Below are 23854 nucleotides of genomic sequence, written 5' to 3'. Positions count from 1 at the left end.
CAACTATACGCGAACACGATCTCTCATACGCGAACGCGAAAGAGACTAGCCCTACCCTTCGCAAACGCGAAAAAGACTAGCCCTACCCTTCGCGAACGCGGACCACCATTTGCGAACACAATTTAGAAATTGCCACTGCCAACAAAATATACTACGCGTTCGCGACAACAATTTTTAGTTGGATAATTTTGGACTTAGGAGCGTGAATAGATTATGATTTGGAGGTCCGTAGTGGAATTTGACATGAAATGGCGAAAGATGGAATTTTGGAAAGTTTGACCGGGAGTGGACTTTTTGATATCGGGATCGAATTCTAATTTCGGAAGTTGGAGCAGGTCCGTAATGTCAAATATGACTTGTGTGCAAAATTTGAGGTCAATCGGACGTGATTTGATAGGTTTCTGCATTGGTTGTGGAAGTTTGAAGTTTCAAGGTTCATTGATCTTGAATTGAGGTATGATTTGTATCCAGATTAAATATTGTTACAAATTTGTATCCAGATTAAATATTCAACTTCCACAACATTAAATATGAATCTGGTTCCAAAAAATGAAACACGACCTAACCCTAAAATTAAAGTCTAGTATTTATATATGTCCTTATAATTTCAGATTTCAAATCAGATTAGATTAAAATTATACCAATCTGAATCCTACCTCAATATCTAAACTTTTAAAAAATATAACTCATATCTCATCCAAATATCTAAAATTCGAAATCCAAAAATTCGATTAGGGTAGATCGGTTCGAATTCTCGGACATCTAATCCAAATACACATCCCTAGTGGAAGTTGGAACCCACTAGAAATGGTTAGATTCTGGCCAAGATATCAATAAAAAGTTTACGGCAACATACCCTTTTTTCTCTCTTCCATGTTCGGTTGGACTAAATTAAAATCCAAAAAATATCTTATTACAAACACTTGTGTTCTTATATGAGGCATTTAATAGAACATTGAGTTTATTTAATAAGTAAAAAACAAAATAAAATAAAATTCATGCCTAAATTAAATTTATTAAATAAAAGAAAACTTCACACATAAATTAAATGTATTTAAAGTACGAAAATTGGCTATACTAACAGTGATTATATAAGTAATGATGGGTATTTCATATGTTTTTTTAATTCTTTTTATCCTAATAAAACAATGACATTTCTATATTAAGTAAGTTCAAACAGATCATGTCATTAGAATTAGAATTAAAATGTGTCAAACCTCAAACTTATATCATCTTTTAACAGTTTGTTTGGATGGTTGTTATGTCTCGTTTTATAATGTATCATATCGTATTGTATTGTATTATATTGTTATTGTTTAATATAATATTTGGATAGAATATATTGCTTGCTGTCCTTTTATGATATCATGCACCTATAATATGAAAAATAAACTTGTAACTACAAAAAAGAGAGATTAAGATACAAGGTAAAATTATTATATAAAAAGATAGTATATATAAAGAATAAAATATAATTATTTAATAATAAGCTAAATCGATCGTGATATTTTTTATAATTTTTTAACAGTGAATTTAAATATATAATATAATAAAATTTAAATAATAATTAAAATAACAATATAATACAATACAATAGATAATTACAATCCAACCAAGGTGTTAAAGAACAAACTAAAATGGAAAAGTAATTCACGTAAAATGGGGTAGAACTATTCCCTTCGTCTCATAATATGTGTCGTGGTTACTAAAAATAGTTATTTCAAATTATTTATCATTTTAAAAGTTCAAAACAAAATTAATTATATTTCTTCTATTTTATCCTTAATAATTAATTATCTATAAATAAATTATTTATGGAAATAATATATAAATTAAGAAAATATTTAATAAAAATAAAGTAGTCAAAAACTAATCTTTCCCAACAGAATCACGACACAGAGGGAGGGAGTAACATTTGCCAGCCTCGTAATGATGCATGATGTTCCCTCACATAAATGGAAGCAGAAGAGGATTTGACTTTTGTTTGATTAAGAGAAGAAAACAATAAAAAAGAAAAAAAAAGGTAAAGAAAGAAAGAGTGAAGGAACGATAATAATTATTCAATCCGACGGAATGCAAATTTGACGTCCGCAGAAACTCTCTAACTTTCTCTCTCTAAAAAGGACAGCGCAGAAACAAAAAAAAACAAAAACCAAAGCCCCAACCCAACAAGTGAAACTTGGTTGAATGAACTTATACATACATGCTTATCTGTATGTATATGTATCGATATCGATATAGATACATAAATTATATTTATAAGCTGATTGTGACTGCGTGCTTTGGTAAGCAACCCTTTTCCCCTATAGGGATGTATTTATATATTTTTGAGCTTGGTACCCTAGGTGTTGTCGATAATTTGAGCTGTGGATCTTGTCCTTTGTACTTTATTGCGTGATTTAGGGCTCGATCAAGTGAACATGTAACTTATGAATCGCTAATTTTTAATTTGTTTTTAATTTTCTACCGTCGAATTGTTTACTGTAGCTTAGTTATTTTGGAGGTAATTTTCATTTTTTTTAGTTTGAGGGTGAATTTTAGTGATTTTCTATCTTGTTCGTGTTTTAGTGTATTCTACTCTTTTGGCTGCTTTATTAGATTAGTGATTAAGTATGAAGCTTTTTTTTTTTTTTTTTTACTTACTGTGTTGAGTTTAGCTATGTTTTTATGGAACAAAGGGAGAAATTTGACACAATTGGACCTTTCTTTTTCTTGCAGGGGCTGATTGGAAAAGTGGATAAAGATAGTTACTTGAGCAGAAAAAGAGAAGCTTTAGGATGTGAACAGTTAAAGCTTGTAGCTTGGACTTGTTATTCTGTGATTTCCAACTTTCTGTTGTTGATACACAAAGTGTTATGCCCAGCAGTGAGGGTTCTCCCTTTGTTTTGGCTCAAAACATGGACTTTGGAATGTCTAGCTCCGATTTGGAAAGGAAATCACTGATTCATTTAATTGATATAGTAGATTCTGCTTGTTGCTCTGTGTAATTCTTTTTAATATAAAGTCTCTAGATTTGGGGAGTTAGGCTTCATACAATTTTAGTGTTCTATAGTTGGTTAAGTGTTTGTAGATTGTTATCTATTGCATAAAAACATGGTTCCACAGGGGCCTCCAAATCCACTTGGAGGAGGTGCCCAGCCTGTCCCCTCTTTGTTATTGCGATCAAATTCTAGTTTTTTGGGGGGTCAAGGGGGTGGAATGCCTACCCCGGGTAGTTTCCCTTCTATTGTGTCACCTCGGACTCAGTTTGGTAACATGAACATGCTAGGAAATTCTCCAAATGTTTCATCTCTGCTCCATCAGTCCTTAGGAAATGGTGGTCATAATCCAGGGCTTCCTGGAAATGGAATCTCTCAACGAGTTGATAATGTGGCCGAGTCTGATCCACTGTCCAGTGCTAGCAATGGTATGGGATTTAGTACTCCTTCAACATCATTTGGCTCATCGGCCATGACAGCAAATCCAAATTCAGGTCAAGTTCAGGGACAGCGGTTTCCTAGCCCTTCTGGTAACCAGATGTTAACTGACCGATCACCGTCCCAACAACTTGATTCCCAGAATTACCAACATAATCAACAATTTCAGCAATTCTCTGCCCCTAGCAATTCCCAAACACAGCAACAGCAACAGCAATTTCAATCCATGCCAGGTGGATTAGGAGGCTTGGGATCTGTCAAACAGGAGCCCCAGGTGACCAGTGATCAAACACCACAGCAGTTGCAAGCCCTGCGAAACCTGGCAACTGTAAAGCAGGAGCCCCAACAGATACAAAGTATGAGAGGCCTTGCCACTGTGAAGATGGAGCCACAACATTCCTCACCCTCTTTGTTTCTACATCAGCAACAGCAGCGACAACAGCAGCAGCAGCAGCAACAACAGCAGCAGGTACTTCACATGTCCAAGCAGTCCCCTCAATCTGCAGCAGCGGCTCAGCTTTTCCACCAGCAGAGGATTATGCAGCTCCAGCAGCAGCAGCAGCAGCAGCAACAACAACTCTTGAAGACTATTCCTCAGCAAAGAAATCCACTTCAACCGCAATTTCAACCACAGAATCATGCTTTAAGGTCTCCTATAAAACCAGCTTATGAGCCTGGGATGTGTGCCCGTCGGCTGACTCATTATTTGTATCAGCAGCAACACAGACCTGAAGTAAGAAAACTGTGCCAACTATAATTTCTGGGTGGACCATAAACTCTGCACCCTACCATGCAGCTTATCTGATCTCAATTGATCCTTTATTTGACTACAGCCCTATGATGTTACATTTGCACTACCTTTTTTATAGGACAATAACATAGAGTTCTGGAGAAAATTTGTCGCCGAGTATTTTGCTCCACATGCCAAGAAAAAGTGGTGCGTTTCTATGTATGGAAGTGGTCGGCAGACCACTGGAGTTTTTCCTCAGGTTGGTTGTGTTATTGATTTTTCGTAATCAAATGTGAGAAATCTTCTTATATAGTGAAAAAATACGGTTATAGTAAGTCACATACCGCATCCACATCTATGGCTTGATAAAGCTTTTCTGAAAATTGATTCTTTTTTCAGCTTTGATAACTAATTTGGATTTGTTGCTTATATGTTATGCAAATTTATTGCCGACCAACTTTTTCCTTGTATTAGAAAATTAATCACTATTATATAATTTGCAGGATGTATGGCACTGTGAAATATGCAACCGCAAGCCAGGCCGTGGGTTTGGTATGTTTCTTTGTAACTTACAAAGCCATTGTTGTTGACTCGTAATTTCTGCACCCATTTGGTTCATTTTCCTCCATGTAATCTTTATGGGCATCTGATGTTTCTGAACTTATTTGTTCAGAAGCGACTGCTGAAGTCTTGCCCAGGCTTTTCAAGATAAAATATGAAAGTGGGACTTTGGAAGAGCTACTCTATATTGATATGCCGCGTGAATATCAGAATTCATCTGGACAGATTGTCCTAGACTATGCAAAAGCAATTCAGGAGAGTGTTTTTGAGCAGCTTCGTGTTGTCCGTGATGGTCAGCTTCGAATAGTGTTCTCACAACCTGATCTGAAGGTTAATTGAAGAGCTCATAGCGTTTTATTTTAATAACTATACTTATTAATCAGTTGTTTAAGACACGGCACAGTGCAGATGAATGTCTATTATTTTCTTTTAACTGTTTTCCTTTTTGTCAACATGGCAGATCGTCTCTTGGGAATTTTGTGCTCGACGTCACGAGGAGCTAATCCCTAGAAGATTGTTGATACCTCAGGTTGCTCAATGTTGCTTTGAACTGCTAATTTACCTTGATCTATGTGAATCATGCTTCAGCTCTAACCTGACTTGTATGCTTCTGTTTTCTAATCTGGTTTGGCAAAAACTTTTGCTTTCTCTTACAATTTATGCTAGAACAGAAACATTTTGTCCAGATAAGTACGTACGGGCTAGTCAAACAAGGTCTTCAATGTCCCTTTTAGATGTACTTGATGAGATTGAGGTCTTGTGAGATATAATTTCTCAAATAAGGTTTTGCTGTTGTAAAGTTATATGTGTTTCAAACATGATCCGTTGAGCATGCCTTTTTCCCTCTAATTTTCCTTTTCATCGTGACTTGGTATAAGTTTATATACATCTTAGAGATTTGACTTGCTTTCTCTTTTCCATTTTTTATAAAATGCCATCTTGCTAGAAAAAAGAACTATGGTTGCTGACCATCTTATTCTCATCCCTGATCCATGGTGGTGAATTGGTCGGAGCAGTTAGTAGATTGCACTGTAAATCACTTTCTCCGACTTGAATTCAAATTACCATCCATAGGTTGGAGACCATCGGTATAAATATAGATCTATGTCTGTTGGATATGTTTGAGCCGGATACCAGTGCATTAGGTAGTAGGATTAGCCCTTGCCCCTGGTTAAGGGTTTGGTGATGTTGTAGTATTGCAGCAGTGGAGGTCCGGTAGAGGAAAAAATTCCAAATGTTGTTTCAGCTGTTGGCAATGGTAACCGAGGCCAGTAGACCCTGGCTTTTGGTGCTTTCAGTTTTGTGTCTGATATCTGTGCTTCATCATGGCAATGTATGATTGGAATTGGTTTGAGTGTTGGATCCCTAATTATGATTAATTTAGTAGAGATAAAGAAGCACTAGAATCAGTATTGTTAGCCCTTGGTTAAGAGTTTGGTGATGTTGAACTATTGCGACAGTGGAGAGCGGTGGTGAAAAATTCAAAAACCTGTGTTGGCTGTTGGCTAATGCAACCAAGGCCAGTAAAGCCTGAAATTTTGTGCTTTATGTTGTGTTCGAGGACATTTTTGCTTCGTCATGCCAATGTACACTTGACAGTAATTGAGTGTCGAAGGGCGAACTATGAGAATATAGTAGTGATACAGAAGCACTAGAATCAATATTGTTAAGAGTTCACTGAGGTGCACTTAGTGCTGCAGTTAGGTGAAGTGTAGTCTCGGCCCTTCACTTTGCTTCAGACTTCTGCGACGCTTTAGTACTGGCACAAACGCATGTGACTCAGAGCTGATGAGCTCTTTCCTGAAATGATCGAGACAACACAGTAAATATAGTTGGAAGAGTGATATGTTGATTTTTAAAGGAACATTATAGATAAATATGTTAGCATCTAAGAATAGAGAAATAGAGATTTAGTATAAGAAAATTAGATACTAAAAATGAAAAAATATTGGAGATCAAATAATCTGTCTGGTTTTGCTTATACTTTTTGCTTCTATATTTGAAAAAGACATTCAAATTTTGGTGCTAACAGTCCTGGCTTTGAATGTGCTGATTCGGGGTTATCATTATATTTGCCCGTGCGTGATCCACATATTCAGAGTTGTGTTGAATATCTTCTCATAAAGTTTTAAGTTTTTAGATGCCGTTGACCTGATGAAGCATTTAGTTCACTGTCATTTCCGTTGCACCTAATTGACTGCAAGACAGGGTTAATTAAATTTCTCTTCAGAATGTCTCTTTATAAAGTTTTCACATATTCTTGTTTCCTGTCCTTCTGTGTGCTTTAATTCTTAGGGGTTTGTCACATCTTTTAGCAGATTGTTTGTGTTGCCTGGACGAAGCTCTCTTTCATTTTTGGATATAGTGGCATTTGCATCTTTTTGATTTGCTTTTTATGATTTTCATGTGTAGGTGAGTCAACTTGGCGCTGCAGCTCAGAAGTACCAGGCAGCCACCCAAAACGGATCATCTGCAGCGTCTGTTTCTGAGTTGCAGAATAACTGCAATATGTGAGTCCTAGATATTTATGGCACAGGTTTTATACGAAATGTTAGGGCTGACACTGTTGTGCCATATCTTTGTTTAATGGGGTCTAACTATTTCGATTTAGCACATATATCTCACTCTGTGTTGAAAAATTATTTTCTTTAAGTAGGTAATAAGGATGAGCTTTGTCTCCATTTAGGGACTGGCTTCTTTGTTGGTCTCTGCTGGTACTTTAATTTTACAGATCATTCTTAGCAGACTTAAATTGGGACTTTAATGTTAATGTTGTGATATTTGATCAGTCAGTCATCCTATTAGTGCTTTATCTTACTATGATGTGCACGTCTGATAACAGATATAGCTCAAATTTTAGTGTTATGGATTGCTATTGCTGGTCATGCTGCCAAGTCTTGGAAGCTCAATTGCTCCTGAAACTAAAAATTTGGAAGTCTAGTTGATATCCGCGATTTGTTAAATTTGGATGAACAGCTAAATTGCAGTTGTGTTTGATTGTTAAAATGTCTTTATTAACTGAAAACAGCATATCCTTTTTGGGTTCTGATAGCTCAATTTTCCATTCCTGATAAATGAAAGAGAATATTGGTCTTGAACTTTTTTGGAAAGCAAATATCCTCTTGAAAGTGGTGAATTAGCTATCCCGGTGTACCTGTGAATATAAGACATGTTCCTACAGCTTCAAAATGCAGATCTTACACGGAATATTGGTCTTGAACTATGGATTTGCATTTTGTCATGTCTCTACTTGGTTATGTTAAGATTCAAGGAGAAATGATATTATTTCTTGGTCGCCAGTCAGAATATGAGTTTATCTCCGTTTTCTATATTTTAAAGAACTTCACCAATCTATCGACAACTACAACTTTATCGCAAAGAAGGTTGATTCAACTTAAATTATTTTATTCATAAATAATTTTCTTTAACGCAAATTAGGATTTCTATAAACCTGGAGGTTGTTTACTCACAATTTTCTTGCATTAATATACCACTCTCTAACTGGTCTGAAAGGACTTCTGGCAAACATCATATCTAATGTAACAATAATCAATGTTGCTCGGACTCTCCAAAAATATACCCGGATGCGTGTCGGATACTCCAAAATTAGTTTATTTTAGAAGTATCCGACACGGGTGCGGCAAGATTTTGGAGAGTCCGCTCAACATAGACAATAATAACTAAGCATTAATCTTGACTAGTTGGTGTCGCCTATTTGGATCATTTGCTTTCATTATGTTCTCTCATAGTTAAGTCCGAACTGATTCGTGAAATTGTAAGCTTTTAACGACAACTTCTCTCCATATGATTTTAGCCTTATACCCTTTTAGCACCTTCAATCATAATCAGGAACAATGTATATATAGGGTTAAAGTTATGTCTATAGATTCTCTTATTCTAGATTTTTCTTATGCTTGTGTATTTGCTAAGGATCGTTTATCTCTTTATTTAGCTGTTAATTTAAATAATATCACTTTTGAGATTTTGACTTGTGATTTTGATTCAGGTTTGTTGCCTCAGCTCGTCAGTTGGCAAAAGCTTTGGAAGTTCCGTTGGTAAATGATTTAGGGTATACAAAGAGATATGTGCGATGCCTTCAGGTATACACCTCGTTCTGATGCTGTAAGGTTTTTATTTTGGTTCTTTTCTGGATTTGTTTGGAGATTTTCTGCTTGTTTCGATGGTGATATCACTACAAATTGTTGAAATATTTGCTTCTGTTAGAGTGTTTAATTTCCCAACCAGGTTTTATTTGCCTGTTCTGTGTGTTCCGACTCAACCAGTTCTACCCAACTTTCTTATCCTCCCTGTGCCCTCTCTCTCTCTCTCTCTCTTTTTAATCTGCCATCTTCCCATGTAATTCAAAGCACAGCTGAAAATGAAGGCCAAAATTCAGATTTTATAGCAGGTAGCAGCTCGGGGATTTTTGTCATATTGGGAATTCCTAAATCCTACTGGAAACTGACTTATGAGTTAATATATGAAGTAGACGGAACATATTTCGGCCTGTACTCGGGATAGAGATTTCTGATGCCATTCTGTTCTTCCTGTTGAGAAGCGTTTTCTTTTTAATTTCTGGAGTTTACTTCGTTTTTATAATTTTATTTCAGTGGGTCATAGAGGGTCTAGTTTCACAAGATAATTTCCAGTTCAGCAATTAATCTCAACACCTCCCCCCCCCCCCCCCTTTTTTTTATTTTTATTTTTTACCTTTCCAAGTGTTTATCACGTAGGCCTAGACTTTTTTCCAGTGGCATTTTTAAAATGAATCTAATCTGACTGAAAGTTGCACGCATGATGCATTCAAATGATAACTCTTCTGCTGTAATTGTGTTTCGCTTTAATCTTGTCTTCAATTCACAGTCTTATGGATATAATTTATATTCTTCTGTATACTGCTGGTGCAATTGCAGATATCAGAAGTAGTTAATAGCATGAAAGATTTGATTGACTACAGCAGAGAGACAAGGACAGGGCCTATGGGTAAGTTCTGCATTTTTACCTTTCAACTTGTTCCTGTTGGCTGTTGCTAGTTTAAAGGTCTTCTATATCCACCAAGTAATCACAAAGATCAAAAGTGAGGTTGCAGGGGCTAATCTTTCTCTGTGGTTTGATGGTTTAGAGATTAGGGTACAATTGTTATTCATCACAATGCATGAATGTTATCATCTGAAGTTAAATTTTACGCGAAAGACAAATTGCTTTTTGAGGTCGAAACAGGCCACTACCTAATGTACATGTGCAAAAATCCAAACTGGCTGTGTCTGACTGTAGATTCATTGTATATGCATTTAACTTGTTGGATTTAATGTAGCGGGTTGTGTGGTGTTAAGAACTTAACCCTCGGAGTACCGCATGAATGTGGGGTTGATACAGTTCTGTAAACCTCACAATTGTGCTTGAAATTTGGCCTTTCCAGAGAGCTTGGCTAAGTTTCCTCGTAGGAATGGTTCATCGGCTGGGGTACATGGTGCAGCTCAACCATCTGAGGATCAGTCTCAGCAGCAGCAGCAGCCACAGTCTCAGCAGCAGCAGCAGCAGCAGCAGCAACAGCAACAACATACGGCCAGTCAGAACTCAAACCACGAGAGCTCTGTCCAGGCTGGTGCAATGCAACTTGCTTCCAGCAATGGTATTCTGAGCGAAAACAACCCTTTAAACCCTGCACCTGTTACTTCGACTAGTAGTACTGGTGCTCGGCTATTGCGCCAAAATTCCATGAACTCTAGGCAACAGGCAACAATGAATGGTGTGAACAGCCCTTATGCAGGAAATGCTGTTCAAATGCCTTCACCAAGTTCTTCAAATACAATGTTACAGTCTCAACAAAATCTGTCTGCACTCCAATCACCAACACCGTGTTCATCAAGCAATCCGCCACAAACTTCACATGGTGGCTTAACATCAGGATCACACGTGAATTCTGCCAATTCCCCGAATATTTCAATGCATCAAGCCACTCTTTCAGGTGATATTGATGCTAACGACTCTCAGAGTTCTGTACAAAAGATCATACACGAAATGATGATGTCTTCCCAACTTGGTGGAGGTGGCCTTGTAGGTGGTGGTGCCACGGGGAATGATATGAAAAGTGTAAATGGTTTGATAACAACTGCTAATAACTCCATTCTTAATGGAAGCAGCTGCCTTGTTGGGAATGGGACAGCAAATGCTAATATTGGTATGTCTCCAGGATATGGCAACAGGGGCAACGGACTGAGCCAGGCTGCAATGGCCAATGGAATTCGGGCTGCATTAGGTAATAGTTCTGTGGCTATGAATGAAAGGGTTGGCATGCCAATGTCAAGAGAGCAAAGTGTGAGTCAACAGCAACAAGATTTGGGAAACCAACTACTTGGTGGTTTAGGAGCAGTCAATGGTTTCAGTAACCTTCAGTTTGACTGGAAAACATCCCCCTAAAGGTTTTGACTTGGCTTTAGCCTAGAAGGTAAGAACAAAGTGACAAGATCCTTTAGGAGATAGGGGTGCTCTCTTGTGGTTGTAATTGCATATTTGGTTCTCATGTGCTGCTTTGTGCTGCAAAGGTGACATGATTTTGCCTTGCACACTGATAGTAGGTATGAATCCTGAAGAGCAATCATTTCAGGGCTTGCCTATGTTGTAGTGATTTGCCCGAGAAGAAAAACATGTAGCACAGTAATTTCATGATTGAAATGTTACATCACCTGAGGTAGCATAAGATTCTTCTAACTTGATTTTGTCTGGTTTATCACAGCTATACATACTTGCACTAACAGCCTTGAATAGGACATTCCAGGAGTGACTTGGCACACACTTGTACCTTTTCGAGGCATTTGTAAACTACCGAATCTGCTGAGCTCTTGCCCATCTTGTGCTGTATCTCTGCCACCACTCCGGAACATGAGTGTATATAGTCTGGATTGTGTGGAAGGTATTTTATATTAGAACTTCAGGAGCTGGTAGAAATTGACTTACCACTTGTTCCATGGTAATGTGTCTAATGCAATCACTTCATTTCTCCTCTCTCCAGACACCTACTATGTTTTTGTATCAATTATGCAGTTTTGATTGTTGTGGTTGCTGGCTTTTGGAGTGGCTGGATGCTAAAGATGAGGATTTACCTTTGGGGGGGGGGGGGGTGGATATTGGTATCAGTGCTTTAATTTCTGTTAAGGGGGCAAATTTTGACTTTTTCCTTTTTCCTCATGTTTACTCGGTCAAAGTATTTGTATTCACCTGTTACCCCGTCTCTAATCCCCAAAAAAGAAAGAAGTAGAATTCCTTAATTTCCTCTCTTTTTTTTTTTTTTTGGGTGGCTAAGCAAACTGCTATCTGTTGAATCGCGTATGTTGGTGACATTGGTGCTATCAAATCTTTGGTAATCTCAAGGCGGTATGCTAAATGATGGTTATCATAAAAATAAGATGAGACTGGGCAGAAAGATGTTACTTAAATATGACATCGATATTCTAGTAAATTTTATCGTAGAAGTATAGTTTTTTTAACAAACCTTAAACTACGTATTATAAATTTGGACTGCTATTCTTAAATAATATGAATATTTCTGTAATTCGATTTTCAACGCTGGACCTTTCCGAAAATCGTAAGGAGATACACATGAACAAAAATCATCTAGAGTTTTAGAAAGTCCCATCATTTCCTTCTGCCTTCTTAATCACCCGATCTTTTTTTCCCCTTTTTTTCTGGAATACCCAATTTCAACATAGAGTTCTTCTTATATGTATAGTATTTACTTAAATAATTTAAGAAAAAATTGATGAATATGTTAAATAAATAATAATAAATTAATTTGATTGACAAAATTCATGTTAAAACTTAATATATAATTTAATAAATTTAAACTCTTGAAAGGCGTGATCTGAATTTTGTAGACTAACAATATAAGTAAATCTTTTTAAATATGATGGTAAGTTATTACCACTGAGAAATCGATCCAAAGTTAAGGGTACTTATGCCTTTTCATCCATCTCTTGAACGTCCATGGTTACGAGCTTTTGCACTATGCACATGCATGTACACCTGAACATTTCCCCACCCCACACACCCACAGGAAAAAGGCAGAAGAGGATTTGACTTCGTTTGATTGAGAGAAGAAAAAAAATAAAAAAAGGTAAAGAAAGAAAGAGTGAAGGAAAGAGAAATATTCAATCTGATTGAATGCAGTTTTGACGTCCGCAAGAACTCTCTCTCTAACTTTCTCGCTCTAAAGAGGACAGCGCAGAAACTCAGAGAAAACTCTTCTCTCTACTGAAACTTCTTCACTTTGACAAAGCAAAGTCCCCAAGCTAATTTGAGCTGTGGATCTTGTTCTATGCACTTTATTGCGCGATTTAGGGCTCGATCAAGTGAACATGTAATTTATTAATCACTTGTTTTTATTTTTCTACTCTCGAATTATTTACTGTACCTAGCTTAGTTTTCAGAGGAATTTTTTTTCGTCTTTTTTATTTCTCAGTTTTCTGATTTTCGTCTTTATTTGATTAGTGAGTATGAAGTATGCTTTGTTTTTTATTTTTCTTACTGTGTTGAGATTTGAGTTTTGCTATGTTTTTATGGAAGCCAGGGAGAAATTTGACTCAATTAAACAATTTTTTTTTTCTTGCAGGGATAAGTGGATAGAGATATTTAGTTGAGCAGAAAAAGAGAGGCTTTGGAAGTTTAAGAGTTAAAGCTGCTTGTAGCTTGTACTTGGTTAAAGCTATTGATGATGCACAACAGGTTTTCTCAGCAGTGAGGGTCCTCCCTTTGGTTTGGCTCAAAATAGGGACTTTGGAATGTCAATTGATGTAGTAGGTTCTGCTTGTTGTTCTGTGTAATTCTCTTTTCAGAGTGAAGTATAAAGTCTCCAGATCTGGGGTGTTAGGCTTCATTCCGTTTTAGTTTTCTATAATTTTTTTAGTGTTTGTAGATTGTTATCTATTGCATAAAAGATATGGTGCCACCAGGACCTCCTAATCCACTTGGAGGTGCCCAGCCTGTCCCGTCTTCGTTATTGCGATCAAATTCTAGTTTATTGGGTGGTCAAGGGGGTGGAATGCCTACCCCAGGTGGTTTCCCTTCTATTGTGTCACCTCGGACTCAGTTTGGTAACATGAATATGCTAGGAAATGCTCCAAATGTTTCGTCTCTGCTCCATCAGTCCTTAGGAAATGGTGGTCATAATTCAGGGCGAGCTGATAATGGGGCCGAGTCTGATCCAATGGCCAGTGCTGGCAATGGTATGGGGTTTAATGCTCCTTCAACATCTTTTAGCTCATCGGCCATGGCAGCAAATCCAAATTCAGGTCAAGTTCAGGGACAGCGGTTTCCCAGCCATTCTGGTAACCAGATGTTAACTGACCAATCACCGTCCCAACAGCTTGATTCCCAGAACTACCAACATAATCAACAATTTCAGCAATTTTCTGCCCCTAGCAATTCCCAAACACAGCAACAGCAGCAGCAATTTCAATCCATGCGAGGTGGATTAGGAGGTGTAGGACCTGTCAAACAGGAGCCCCAAGTGACCAATGATCAAACTCCACAGCAGTTGCAAGCACTACGAAACCTGGCAACTGTAAAGCAGGAGCCCCAACAGATACAAAGTATGAGAGGCCTTGCCACTGTGAAGATGGAGCCACAACATTCCTCACCCTCTTTGTATCTACATCAGCAACAGCAGCAGCAGCAGCAACAACAGCAATTACTTCACATGTCCAAGCAGTCCCCTCAAGCTGCAGCAGCAGCTCAGCTTTTTCACCAGCAGAGGCTTATGCAGCTCCAGCAGCAACAACAGCAACAACAACTCTTGAAGGCTATTCCTCAGCAGAGAAACCCACTTCAACCGCAATTTCAACCACAGAATCATACTATAAGGTCTCCTGTAAAACCAGCTTATGAGCCTGGGATGTGCGCCCGTCGGCTGACTCATTATTTGTATCAGCAGCAACACAGGCCTGAAGTAAGAAAACTGTGCCAGCTATATTTCTGTGCGGTCCATAACACTCTGCACCCTACCACACAGCTTCTCTGATCTTAGTTCTTTTTTTTTAAGCCCTATGATGTTACATTTGCACTACCTTTTTTTATAGGATAATAACATAGAGTTCTGGAGAAAATTTGTTGCCGAGTATTTTGCTCCAAATGCCAAGAAAAAGTGGTGCGTCTCTATGTATGGAAGTGGTCGGCAGACCACTGGAGTTTTTCCTCAGGTTGGTTGTGTTATTGGGTTTTCTTATTCAAATTTGAGTAATCTTCTTATTTAGTGAAATTACCTCTTATACGGCTTGCCGTTATGAAAAAATAAATTCTTTTTTCAGCTCTAGTAACTAATTTGGACTTGTTCCTAAAATGTTATGCAGTTTTATGCAGACCAACTTTTTCCTTGTATAGAAAATTAGAAGTAATCACTATCATTAATTTGCAGGATGTATGGCACTGTGAAATATGCAACCGCAAGCCAGGCCGTGGTTTTGGTATGTTTCTTTTGGTTTTATATCTTTTCTGTGTCAAAGATTCATTCTTCTTTGTAACTTTACAAAGCCATTATTGTTGACTTGTTTTTTCTGCACCCATTTGGTTATCCTTTCACTGTGTCATCCTAATTGGGATCTGATGTTTCTCAACTTATTCATTCAGAAGCGACCGCTGAAGTCTTGCCCAGGCTTTTCAAGATAAAATATGAAAGTGGGACCTTGGAAGAGCTACTCTATATTGATATGCCTCGTGAATATCAGAATTCATCTGGACAAATTGTCCTAGACTATGCAAAAGCAATTCAGGAGAGTGTTTTTGAGCAACTTCGCGTTGTACGTGATGGTCAGCTTCGAATAGTGTTTTCACAGCCTGATCTAAAGGTATATTGAAGAGCTGATAGCATTTTGTTTTCGACAACCATACTTGTTAATCAGTTATTAAGACATAGCACGATGCAGATGAATGTCTATTATTTTCTTTTATCTGATTTCCTTTTCGTCAACTTGGCAGATCATCTCTTGGGAATTTTGTGCTCGACGTCACGAGGAGCTAATCCCTAGAAGATTGTTGATACCTCAGGTTGATCAATGTTGCTTTGAAGTACTAATTTACGCTGATCTCTGTGTAGTCATGGTTTAACTCTAACCTGACTTGTATGCTTCTGTTTGCTAATCCGGTTTAGCAAAAACTCTTTCTTTCTTTTATATTTTGTACAAGAGCAGAGGCATGTTGTCTAGCTAAGTAGCTATTTGCTACTCAAATGAGGTCTTTATTTGTTAATGTCCCTTCTAGATATATTTGATGAGAATGTGGTATTTGATGAGGTCTTTATATATGTATTTCGAACATGGCCTGAGCATGTTTTTCCCCCCTCTAATTTTCCTTTTCATCATGACTTGGTAAAGTTTAAATGCATCTAAGAGATTTGACTTGTTTTCCTTTTTCACTTTTAATTAATGACCATCTTGTTATCAAAACAGAATAATGGTTGCTGACCATCTTACTCTCATCTCTTGAGGCTCGATCCATGGTGGTGAATTGGTTGGATCAGTTAGTGGATTGCGCTAGCCGCTATTAATCGCCTTTTCTGACTTAAATGCAAATTACCATCTATGGGTTTTCTGACTTGAAAGCGATTATGCGAATTACCATATATGGGTGTGGAGTCCATCAGCATAAATGTTGATCTATATCTGTTTTCTTAGGGATATTTTTGAGAAGGATAGCAGTGCATTGGGTAGTAGTGTTAGACCTTGCCCCTGTTAAGGGTTTGCTGATGCTATAGTATTGCAACAGTGTAGATGGGTGGCGAAAAAAATTAAATTGCCGTTTCAGCTGTTGGCAATGATAACCGAGGCCAGTGGAGCCTGAATTTTGGGGCTTTAAGTTCTGTGTCCGGAGGAAATTTGTGCTTCTTCATGCCGATATATCTTTGTAAAGTTTCCTCATATTTGTGTTTCCTGTGCTTCTGTGAGCTTTAACTTCTATATTGGTTTCTCACATCTTTTTGGCTAATTGTTTGTCTTGTCTTGATAAAGCTCCATCTTTTATTTTTTTTGGATATAGTGATTTTTGCATCCTTTTGATTTGCTTTTATGATTTTCACGCGTAGGTAAGTCAACTCGGTGCTGCAGCTCAAAAGTACCAGGCAGCAACCCAAAATGGATCATCTACTGCATCTGTTTCTGAGTTGCAGAATAACTGCAATATGTGAGTCCCTGAAATTTATGGTACAGTTTTTGTACGAAATTCTTGGGCTGACAATATTGTGCTGTGTCTTTGTGTAACGGAGCCTAACTATTTTCATTTAGCATATATATGTCACTCTATGTTGTAAAGTTATTTTCTTAGTAATTCATTACGCATTCCAGTTTTTACGTGGGCAATAATGATGAGCCATGTCTCACATGTTAGATTGCTTTTAAACTATTATTTTGTGGGTATTGGCTTCTTTGATGATCTGTGCTGGTACTTCCATTTTACAATTTCATTTTTAGCAGAATTAAGTTGGGACTGTGGATGCTAAGGTTGTGATCTTTGACCAGTCAGTCATCTGATGGTTTTAACTCATAGTGAGTTTGCTGTGAAATAATTTTTTATTTGTTTTAGTTGTGTGTATGTCTGTTAGCAGATTTAGCTCAAATTTTAATGTTACGGATTGCTGTCAGTGGTCGTGCTGCCAAGTCTTGGAAGCTCAATTTCTCCTGAAACCATAAATATGGATGTCTAGTTGATACCTGTGGTTTGTTATATTTGGATGAAGAATTGAATTGCAGTTGTGTTTGATTGTTAAAATGTCTTTATTAACTAACACGAGCGTCTTGTTGGGTTCTGAAAGCTCAACTTTCCATTTCCTGAGGAAATGAAAGAATAATGGTCAACTACCTACCCCCGGTGGTGTCCCGACCAGCTTTTGCGCACCTCGACTAATTTCACGGGGTGCCTGCTAGCTCCCACCAGCACAGGTGCCGGAAAGAACTTTATCAAACTTCTGATTTTCCAATAAATAATAAGGATTAAATATAAAATGACTCGCGTTGTTTGTACCTTTTTTGGGGGGGGGGGGGAACCTAAGTTGCGCGGACTCCTCGTTTTTGGTGTCGTACCCATCTCGACAGGGGACGGGAGCGAGATACGTCCCGGATTTGGTCAACTAACTTCGGATACTTTGACATATGCCCATCGACAAATTTAGGGGGAAATTGATATTTTGATTTCTCAAAATTAAAAATAAAACAGATTTAAGACATGCGTAATGGCATACCTTTAATATTGTAGTACTTTTGTCTCATATTTGCTGCTTTGTGTTCTAGAAAAACCAAGAATTCAAGGGGTCGTGTTCTGAGTTTGGACTTATAGCTCGATTTTTTATAATTTTGAAATTTTTTAGCCGAATCCCCGCACCCGTATCCATACTTGGATCCGCACCCCCGAATCTTAAAATTTAGATTTTACCGAATCCGACACTCGGATCTGTGCCCGTATCGGATGCCCGCACCCGAGTCCGAGCAACTTAGGGGGAAACACATCTTGTTGTTGTTCAGTGACTGTGTACAATGGAGCTACATATATTTGGGAGCTATATGTAATAGTGGGAGAAGGGAAAGAATGAGGGGAAGGTATATACATGCATACCCTTTTATGTCAATCTATTAACAACTATGACCTAATCCCAAAAAGAAGGTTGGCTTAGTCTTACAAATCCAAATCCTCTGTAACCTTTCAACTCTATTAATAATCCAATACTGCTTTGCTTATAAATAATTTTCTTTTAATGCAAATTAGGATTTCTCTAAATCTTGAGGTTAATTACTCACAATTTTTCTTGTATTGGAATACCTATCTCTAACCAAACTAAAAGATTACTGGCAAACATCAGAATTAATGCGAGTGTAATAATAATACCTAGGCTATAATCCTAATTCGTCGGTGTCACCTATTTGGATAATTTGCTTATGTTCTGTCCTAGTTAAGTCAGCATTGACTCGAGAAATGGTAATCTTTTGGCAACAACTCCTCGCCATATGATTTTAAGTCGACTCCCCCTTTAGCACCTTCAATCGTAATAAAAAACTATCTATATATAAGGTGCAAAATTATGTGTACATATTCTTGTATTCTAGAAAATTGTTTTATGCTTGTGTTAATGGTCATGTATTTTTTTATATATCTTTTATTTTTAAGTAATATCAGTTTTGAGATTTGACTTGTGATTTTGATTCAGGTTTGTTGCCTCAGCTCGTCAGTTGGCAAAAGCTTTGGAAGTTCCATTGGTAAATGATCTAGGGTATACAAAGAGATATGTGCGATGCCTTCAGGTATGCACCTTGTTCTGATGCTGGAAGGTTTTTATTTTGGCCCTTTTTTGGATTTGTTTGGAGATATTCCGCTTGTATCAATGTGGATATCACTACAAATTCTTTAAATATTTGCTTCTGTTAGTGCTTTTAACTTCCCGACCAGGTCATGGTTTGCCTGTTCTGTGCGTGATATCTGACTCAACCAGTTCTATCCAACTTTCTTATCCTCCCCCCCCCCCCTCTCCTTTTAATCTGTCATCTTCCCGTGGAATTCAAAGCAAAGCTGAAAGGTCAAAATTCAAATTTCTAGCATGTAGCAGCTCAGGGATGTTGACAATTTTCTTTTCTCAATATTGGAGATTCGTACTGGTAACTCTGCTCATGAGTTAATGTGTGAAGTAGACAGAATGTATTTTGGCCTATTCTTGGGATAGAGATTTCTGATGTAACTCTGTTCCTGTTGAGAAACGTTTTCTTTCACTTTTCAGATGTTACCCTATTTCCACAATTTTATTTCATTGCGTCATAAAGGGTCTAATGGTACAAGATAACTTCCAGTTCAGCGATTTCCCCCCTTCTTTTTACTTTCCAAGTGTTTTTCACGTAGGCCTAGACTTTTTTCCAATGACATTTTCACTATAAAAATAAACTGACTGAAAATTGCACATGTGGTGCATTCAAGTGATAATTCTTCTGATTTTGTTTTAATCTTCCTTTCAATTAACAGTTTCATGGGATATAATTTCTTATTCTGCTATGTACTGCTGGTGCAATTGCAGATATCAGAAGTTGTTAATAGCATGAAAGATTTGATTGACTACAGCAGAGAGACAAGGACAGGGCCTATGGGTAAGTCTGCTTGTGTACCTCTACTTGTTCCTGAGGCTAGCTCAAGGTTTTCTGTACCTACCTATTAATCTCAAAGATCAAAATGAGGTTGCATGGGCTAATCTTTCTCTGCTGTTTGATGGTTTAGAGATTAGGATACGATCGGTTTTCATCACAAGGCATAAATGTTATCATCTAAAGTTAAATTTTCACTAAAGACGATGAATTGCTTTTTGAGGTGGCAACTGGTAACTACTAATGTACAGGTGAAAAAACCCAAACTGGCTGTGTTTGAATGCAGATTTCATTCTATGTGCCTTTAAGTTGTCGGAGGTAAAATACTGATTCAAAAAAAAAAAAGAGCTTCTCGAATATAAAGTAGTGGGTTGTGTAGTGTAAGAACTTAACCCTGAGAGTACTGCATGAATGTTGGGATTGATACAGTTCTTTAAACCTTACAATTTGTGCTTGAAATTTGGCTTTTCAGAGAGCTTGGCTAAGTTTCCTCGTAGGAATGGTTCATCGGTTGGGGTACATGATCCAGCTCAACCATCTGAGGATCAGTCTCAGCAGCAGCCACAGTTACAGTCTCAGCAGCAGCAACAGCAACAACAGACGGCCAGTCAGAACTCAAACCACGACAGCTCTGTCCAGGCTGGTGCAATGCAACTTGCTTCCAGTAATGGGATTCCAAGTGTAAACAACTCTTTGAACCCAGCATCTGTTACTTCGTCTAGTAGTTCTGTTGTTCGGCTATTGCATCAAAATTCCATGACCTCTAGGCAACAGACCCCAATGAATGGTGTGAACAGCCCTTATGCAGGAAATGGTGTGAATAGCCCCTATGCGGGAAATGCTGTTCAAATGCCTTCACCAAGTTCTTCAAATACGATGCCACAATCTCAACCAAATCCGTCTACGTTCCAATCCCCAACACCGTGTTCATCAAGCAATCCACCACAAACTTCTCATGGTGGCTTATCATCAGGACCACACGTGAATTCTGCCAATTCCCCGAATATTTCAGTGCATCAACCCACTCTTTCAGGTGATATTGATGCTAATGACTCTCAAAGTTCTGTACAAAAGATCATACATGATATGATGATGTCTTCCCAACTTGGTGGAGGTGGCCTTGTAGGTGGTGGTACCATGGTGAATGATATTAAAAGTGTAAATGGTATGATAGCAACTGCTAATAATTCCATTCTTAATGGAAGCAGCTGCCTTGTTGGGAATGGGACAGCAAATGCTAATATAGGTATGGGTCCAGGATATGGCAACATGGGCAACGGACTGAGCCAGGCTGCAATGGCCAATGGAATTCGGGCTGCATTAGGTAATAATTCCGTGGCTATGAATGGAAGAGTAGGCATGCCAATGTCACGAGAGCAAAGTATGAGTCAACAGCAACAAGATTTGGGAAACCAACTACTTAGTGGTCTAGGAGCAGTCAATGGTTTCAATAACCTTCAGTTTGACTGGAAAACATCTCCCTAAAGGTTTCGACTTGGCTGTCGCTAAGAAAGTATGAACAAGGTGACAAGATCCTTCTTGTGGATGTAATTGCTTATTTGGTCTTCATGCCACTGCTTTGTGCTACAAAGTTAACGTGAGTTTGCCTTGCAAACTGGGAGTAGATATGGTTCCTGAAGAGAGATCATTTCAGGGCTTGCTTCCATTGTACTGATTTGCGAGAGAAGCAAAATATGTAGCACAGTAATTTCATGGTTGAAATGTTACATCACCTGAGGTTGCATAAGATTCTTCTAACTTGATTTTGTCTGGTTTATCACAGCTACTTATTTGCACTAACAGTCTTGAATAGGACATTGCAGAAGTGACTTGGCGAACACTTGTACCCTTTCGAGGCATTTGTAAACTACCGAATCTGCTGAGAGCTTGCCCATCTTGTGCTGTACCTCCGTCACCGCTCCGGAACATGAGTGTATATAGTCTGGATTGTGTGGCAGGATTTTTTATTATAGAACTTTCAGGAGCTGGTAGAATTGCCTTGCCACTTGTTCCATGGGCAATGTGTCTCATGCAATCACTTCATTTCTCCTCTCCCCTGACTCCTACTATGTTTTTATATCAATAACAGTTTTGATTATTGTGGTTGCTGGCTTTTCGAGTGGCTGGATGCTGAAGATGAGGATTTGCCTGGGTGGGTTTTTTCCGGGGGGGGGGGTGTTGGGGAGGTGGGAAGAGAGTTGGTATCAGTGCTTGAATTAAGGGGCCATTTTTGACTTTTGAGCTTTTCCTTCCTATGTTTTCTGAGTCTTAAATATTTGTATTTACTTGTTACTCCGTCTCTAATTCACAAAAGCTTCAAAAAATTCCGTAGTTTTCCCTTTTTTTTTTTTTGTGTCCAAACAAAATGCTCTTTGTTGAATCGTGTATGGTTGCTATAAAATCTTTGGTAATTTTAACGCGGTATTTATAAATAAGGCTGGAGAAAAGTTAATTGGAGTGCTAAACTTGCAAGAATTTTGCATGAAAGATTTTGATAATAAGGCCAGGCAGTTTAGCCAACCTATTAGCTAACTTTTTAGCTATAATTACGTTATAAATTAATATATAGTAGTAAGAGAAAATATGGAGTTTGTTATAAAATAAAAGCAATCCAGTAAAATGTAAATAAGAAGAGATAGAAAGAAGGGAGAAATGTTTTCTCTTTCACTTTGGTGTATCTTTTCATTGCAATTACATGGCCTTTTGTAGGCATAAAAAGTAAAGATGATGGACATAAAGTAGGAGATTTAATCTTTAAGTTATTCACAACATGGACATCCAATGTACAAACTATTCATAACACTCCCCCTTGGATGTCCATGTAAGATAATGTGACTCATTAAGAACTTACAAAAAAAATATTGGGATGTACATAGTTATTTATAATATGCATTGCTTGCTGCCTCATTAAAAAACCTTACCAGGAAAATCCAGTGGGACAAAACCTTGGTTAAGGAAAAGAGTGCAACGTGTAGTTACTCCCCCTAATGAAAAATCACTTAATGTCTCGAAGACGACGCATTCCAATCTTATATATCAGCTTTTCAAATATTGAGGTTGGTAATGCCTTAGTGAACAAATCAGCCAAATTATCACTTGAACGAACTTGTTATACATCTATTTCACCATTCTTCTGAAGATCATGAGTGAAAAAGAATTTCGGTGAAATGTATTTTGTTCTATCTCCTTTGATATATCCTCCTTTCAATTGAGCTATGCATGCAACATTGTCTTCATACAATATTGTTGGAATATTCTCTTTCGAAGAAAGACCACATGTTTGCTGAATGTGTTGAGTTATAGATCTCAACCAAACGCATTCTCGACTTGCTTCGTGAATGGCTATTATCTCTGCATGATTTGAAGAAGTAACAACCATAGTTTGTTTTGTCGAACACCATGATATGACTGTACCTCCACTTGTAAATAAATAGCCTGTCTGAGATCGTCTTTTGTGTGGATCCGACAAATATCCTGCATCTGCATAACCAATCAATGATGGCTTGGATTCATTTGAATAAAATAAACTCATATCAATGGTCTCTTGGAGGTATCTGAATATATGTTTAATACCATTCCAGTGTCTTTGTGTTGGCGAAGAACTAAATCTTGCCAATAAGCTTACTGAGAAAGCTATATTTGGTCGGGAATTATTGGCAAGATACATTAATGCCCCAATTGCACTAAGATATGGTACTTCGGCACCAAGAAGTTCTTCATCATTTTCATGAGGTCAGAATGGATCTTTCTTTATATCAAGTGATCTCACAACCATCGGAGTACTCAATGGATGTGCTTTATCCATATAGAATCGCTTTAAAATCTTTTCGGTGTATGTTGATTGATGGACAAATATTCCATCTTTCATATACTCAATTTGTAGACCAAGACAAAATTTTTTCTTTCTAAGATCTTTCATTTCAAATTCTTTCTTCAAACAGTCTACTGTTTTTGGAAGCTCCCCAGGAGTTCCAATGATATTTAAATCATCAACATACACGGCGATTATAACAAATTCAGATCCAGACCTTTTTATAAAGACACAA

At 37.7% G+C, this 23854-nt stretch overlaps 2 protein-coding genes across 5 annotated transcripts; both read left to right on the top strand.

Moving 5' to 3' along the window:
* The first annotated feature begins 1892 nt into the window (after nt 1–1892).
* Nucleotides 1893–11743, top strand: LOC107804182 (transcriptional corepressor SEUSS-like). 4 transcript variants are annotated; one of them, XM_075232970.1, is made up of 11 exons: nt 1999–2285; nt 2719–4149; nt 4286–4405; nt 4650–4698; nt 4820–5037; nt 5168–5236; nt 7120–7217; nt 8714–8807; nt 9621–9690; nt 10127–11155; nt 11444–11743. In XM_075232970.1, exons 2-10 carry the CDS (start codon nt 3094–3096, stop codon nt 11125–11127), a joined length of 2775 nt encoding a protein of 924 aa, XP_075089071.1. In that variant the 5' UTR covers nt 1999–2285; nt 2719–3093; the 3' UTR covers nt 11128–11155; nt 11444–11743. The 4 variants fall into 4 exon arrangements, with proteins under 4 accessions (XP_075089069.1, XP_075089071.1, XP_075089072.1 ...); XM_075232971.1 differs by having other exon boundaries at nt 2284–2422; XM_075232968.1 differs by having other exon boundaries at nt 1893–2285; nt 10127–11743.
* Nucleotides 11744–12690: 947 nt separating this feature from the next.
* Nucleotides 12691–21906, top strand: LOC107804181 (transcriptional corepressor SEUSS). The gene is made up of 10 exons (XM_016628026.2): nt 12691–13063; nt 13316–14650; nt 14781–14900; nt 15116–15164; nt 15328–15545; nt 15676–15744; nt 16778–16875; nt 18890–18983; nt 19745–19814; nt 20281–21906. Exons 2-10 carry the CDS (start codon nt 13643–13645, stop codon nt 21291–21293), a joined length of 2739 nt encoding a protein of 912 aa, XP_016483512.2. The 5' UTR covers nt 12691–13063; nt 13316–13642; the 3' UTR covers nt 21294–21906.
* Nucleotides 21907–23854: the final 1948 nt, after the last annotated feature.

Source organism: Nicotiana tabacum, chromosome 16, assembly GCF_000715075.1.
Source record: "Nicotiana tabacum cultivar K326 chromosome 16, ASM71507v2, whole genome shotgun sequence".
NCBI classification, from domain to species: Eukaryota; Viridiplantae; Streptophyta; class Magnoliopsida; order Solanales; family Solanaceae; genus Nicotiana; species Nicotiana tabacum.
The sequence above is the reverse complement of the archived record's forward strand: the minus strand, read 5'-3'. Positions and strand labels throughout refer to the sequence as shown.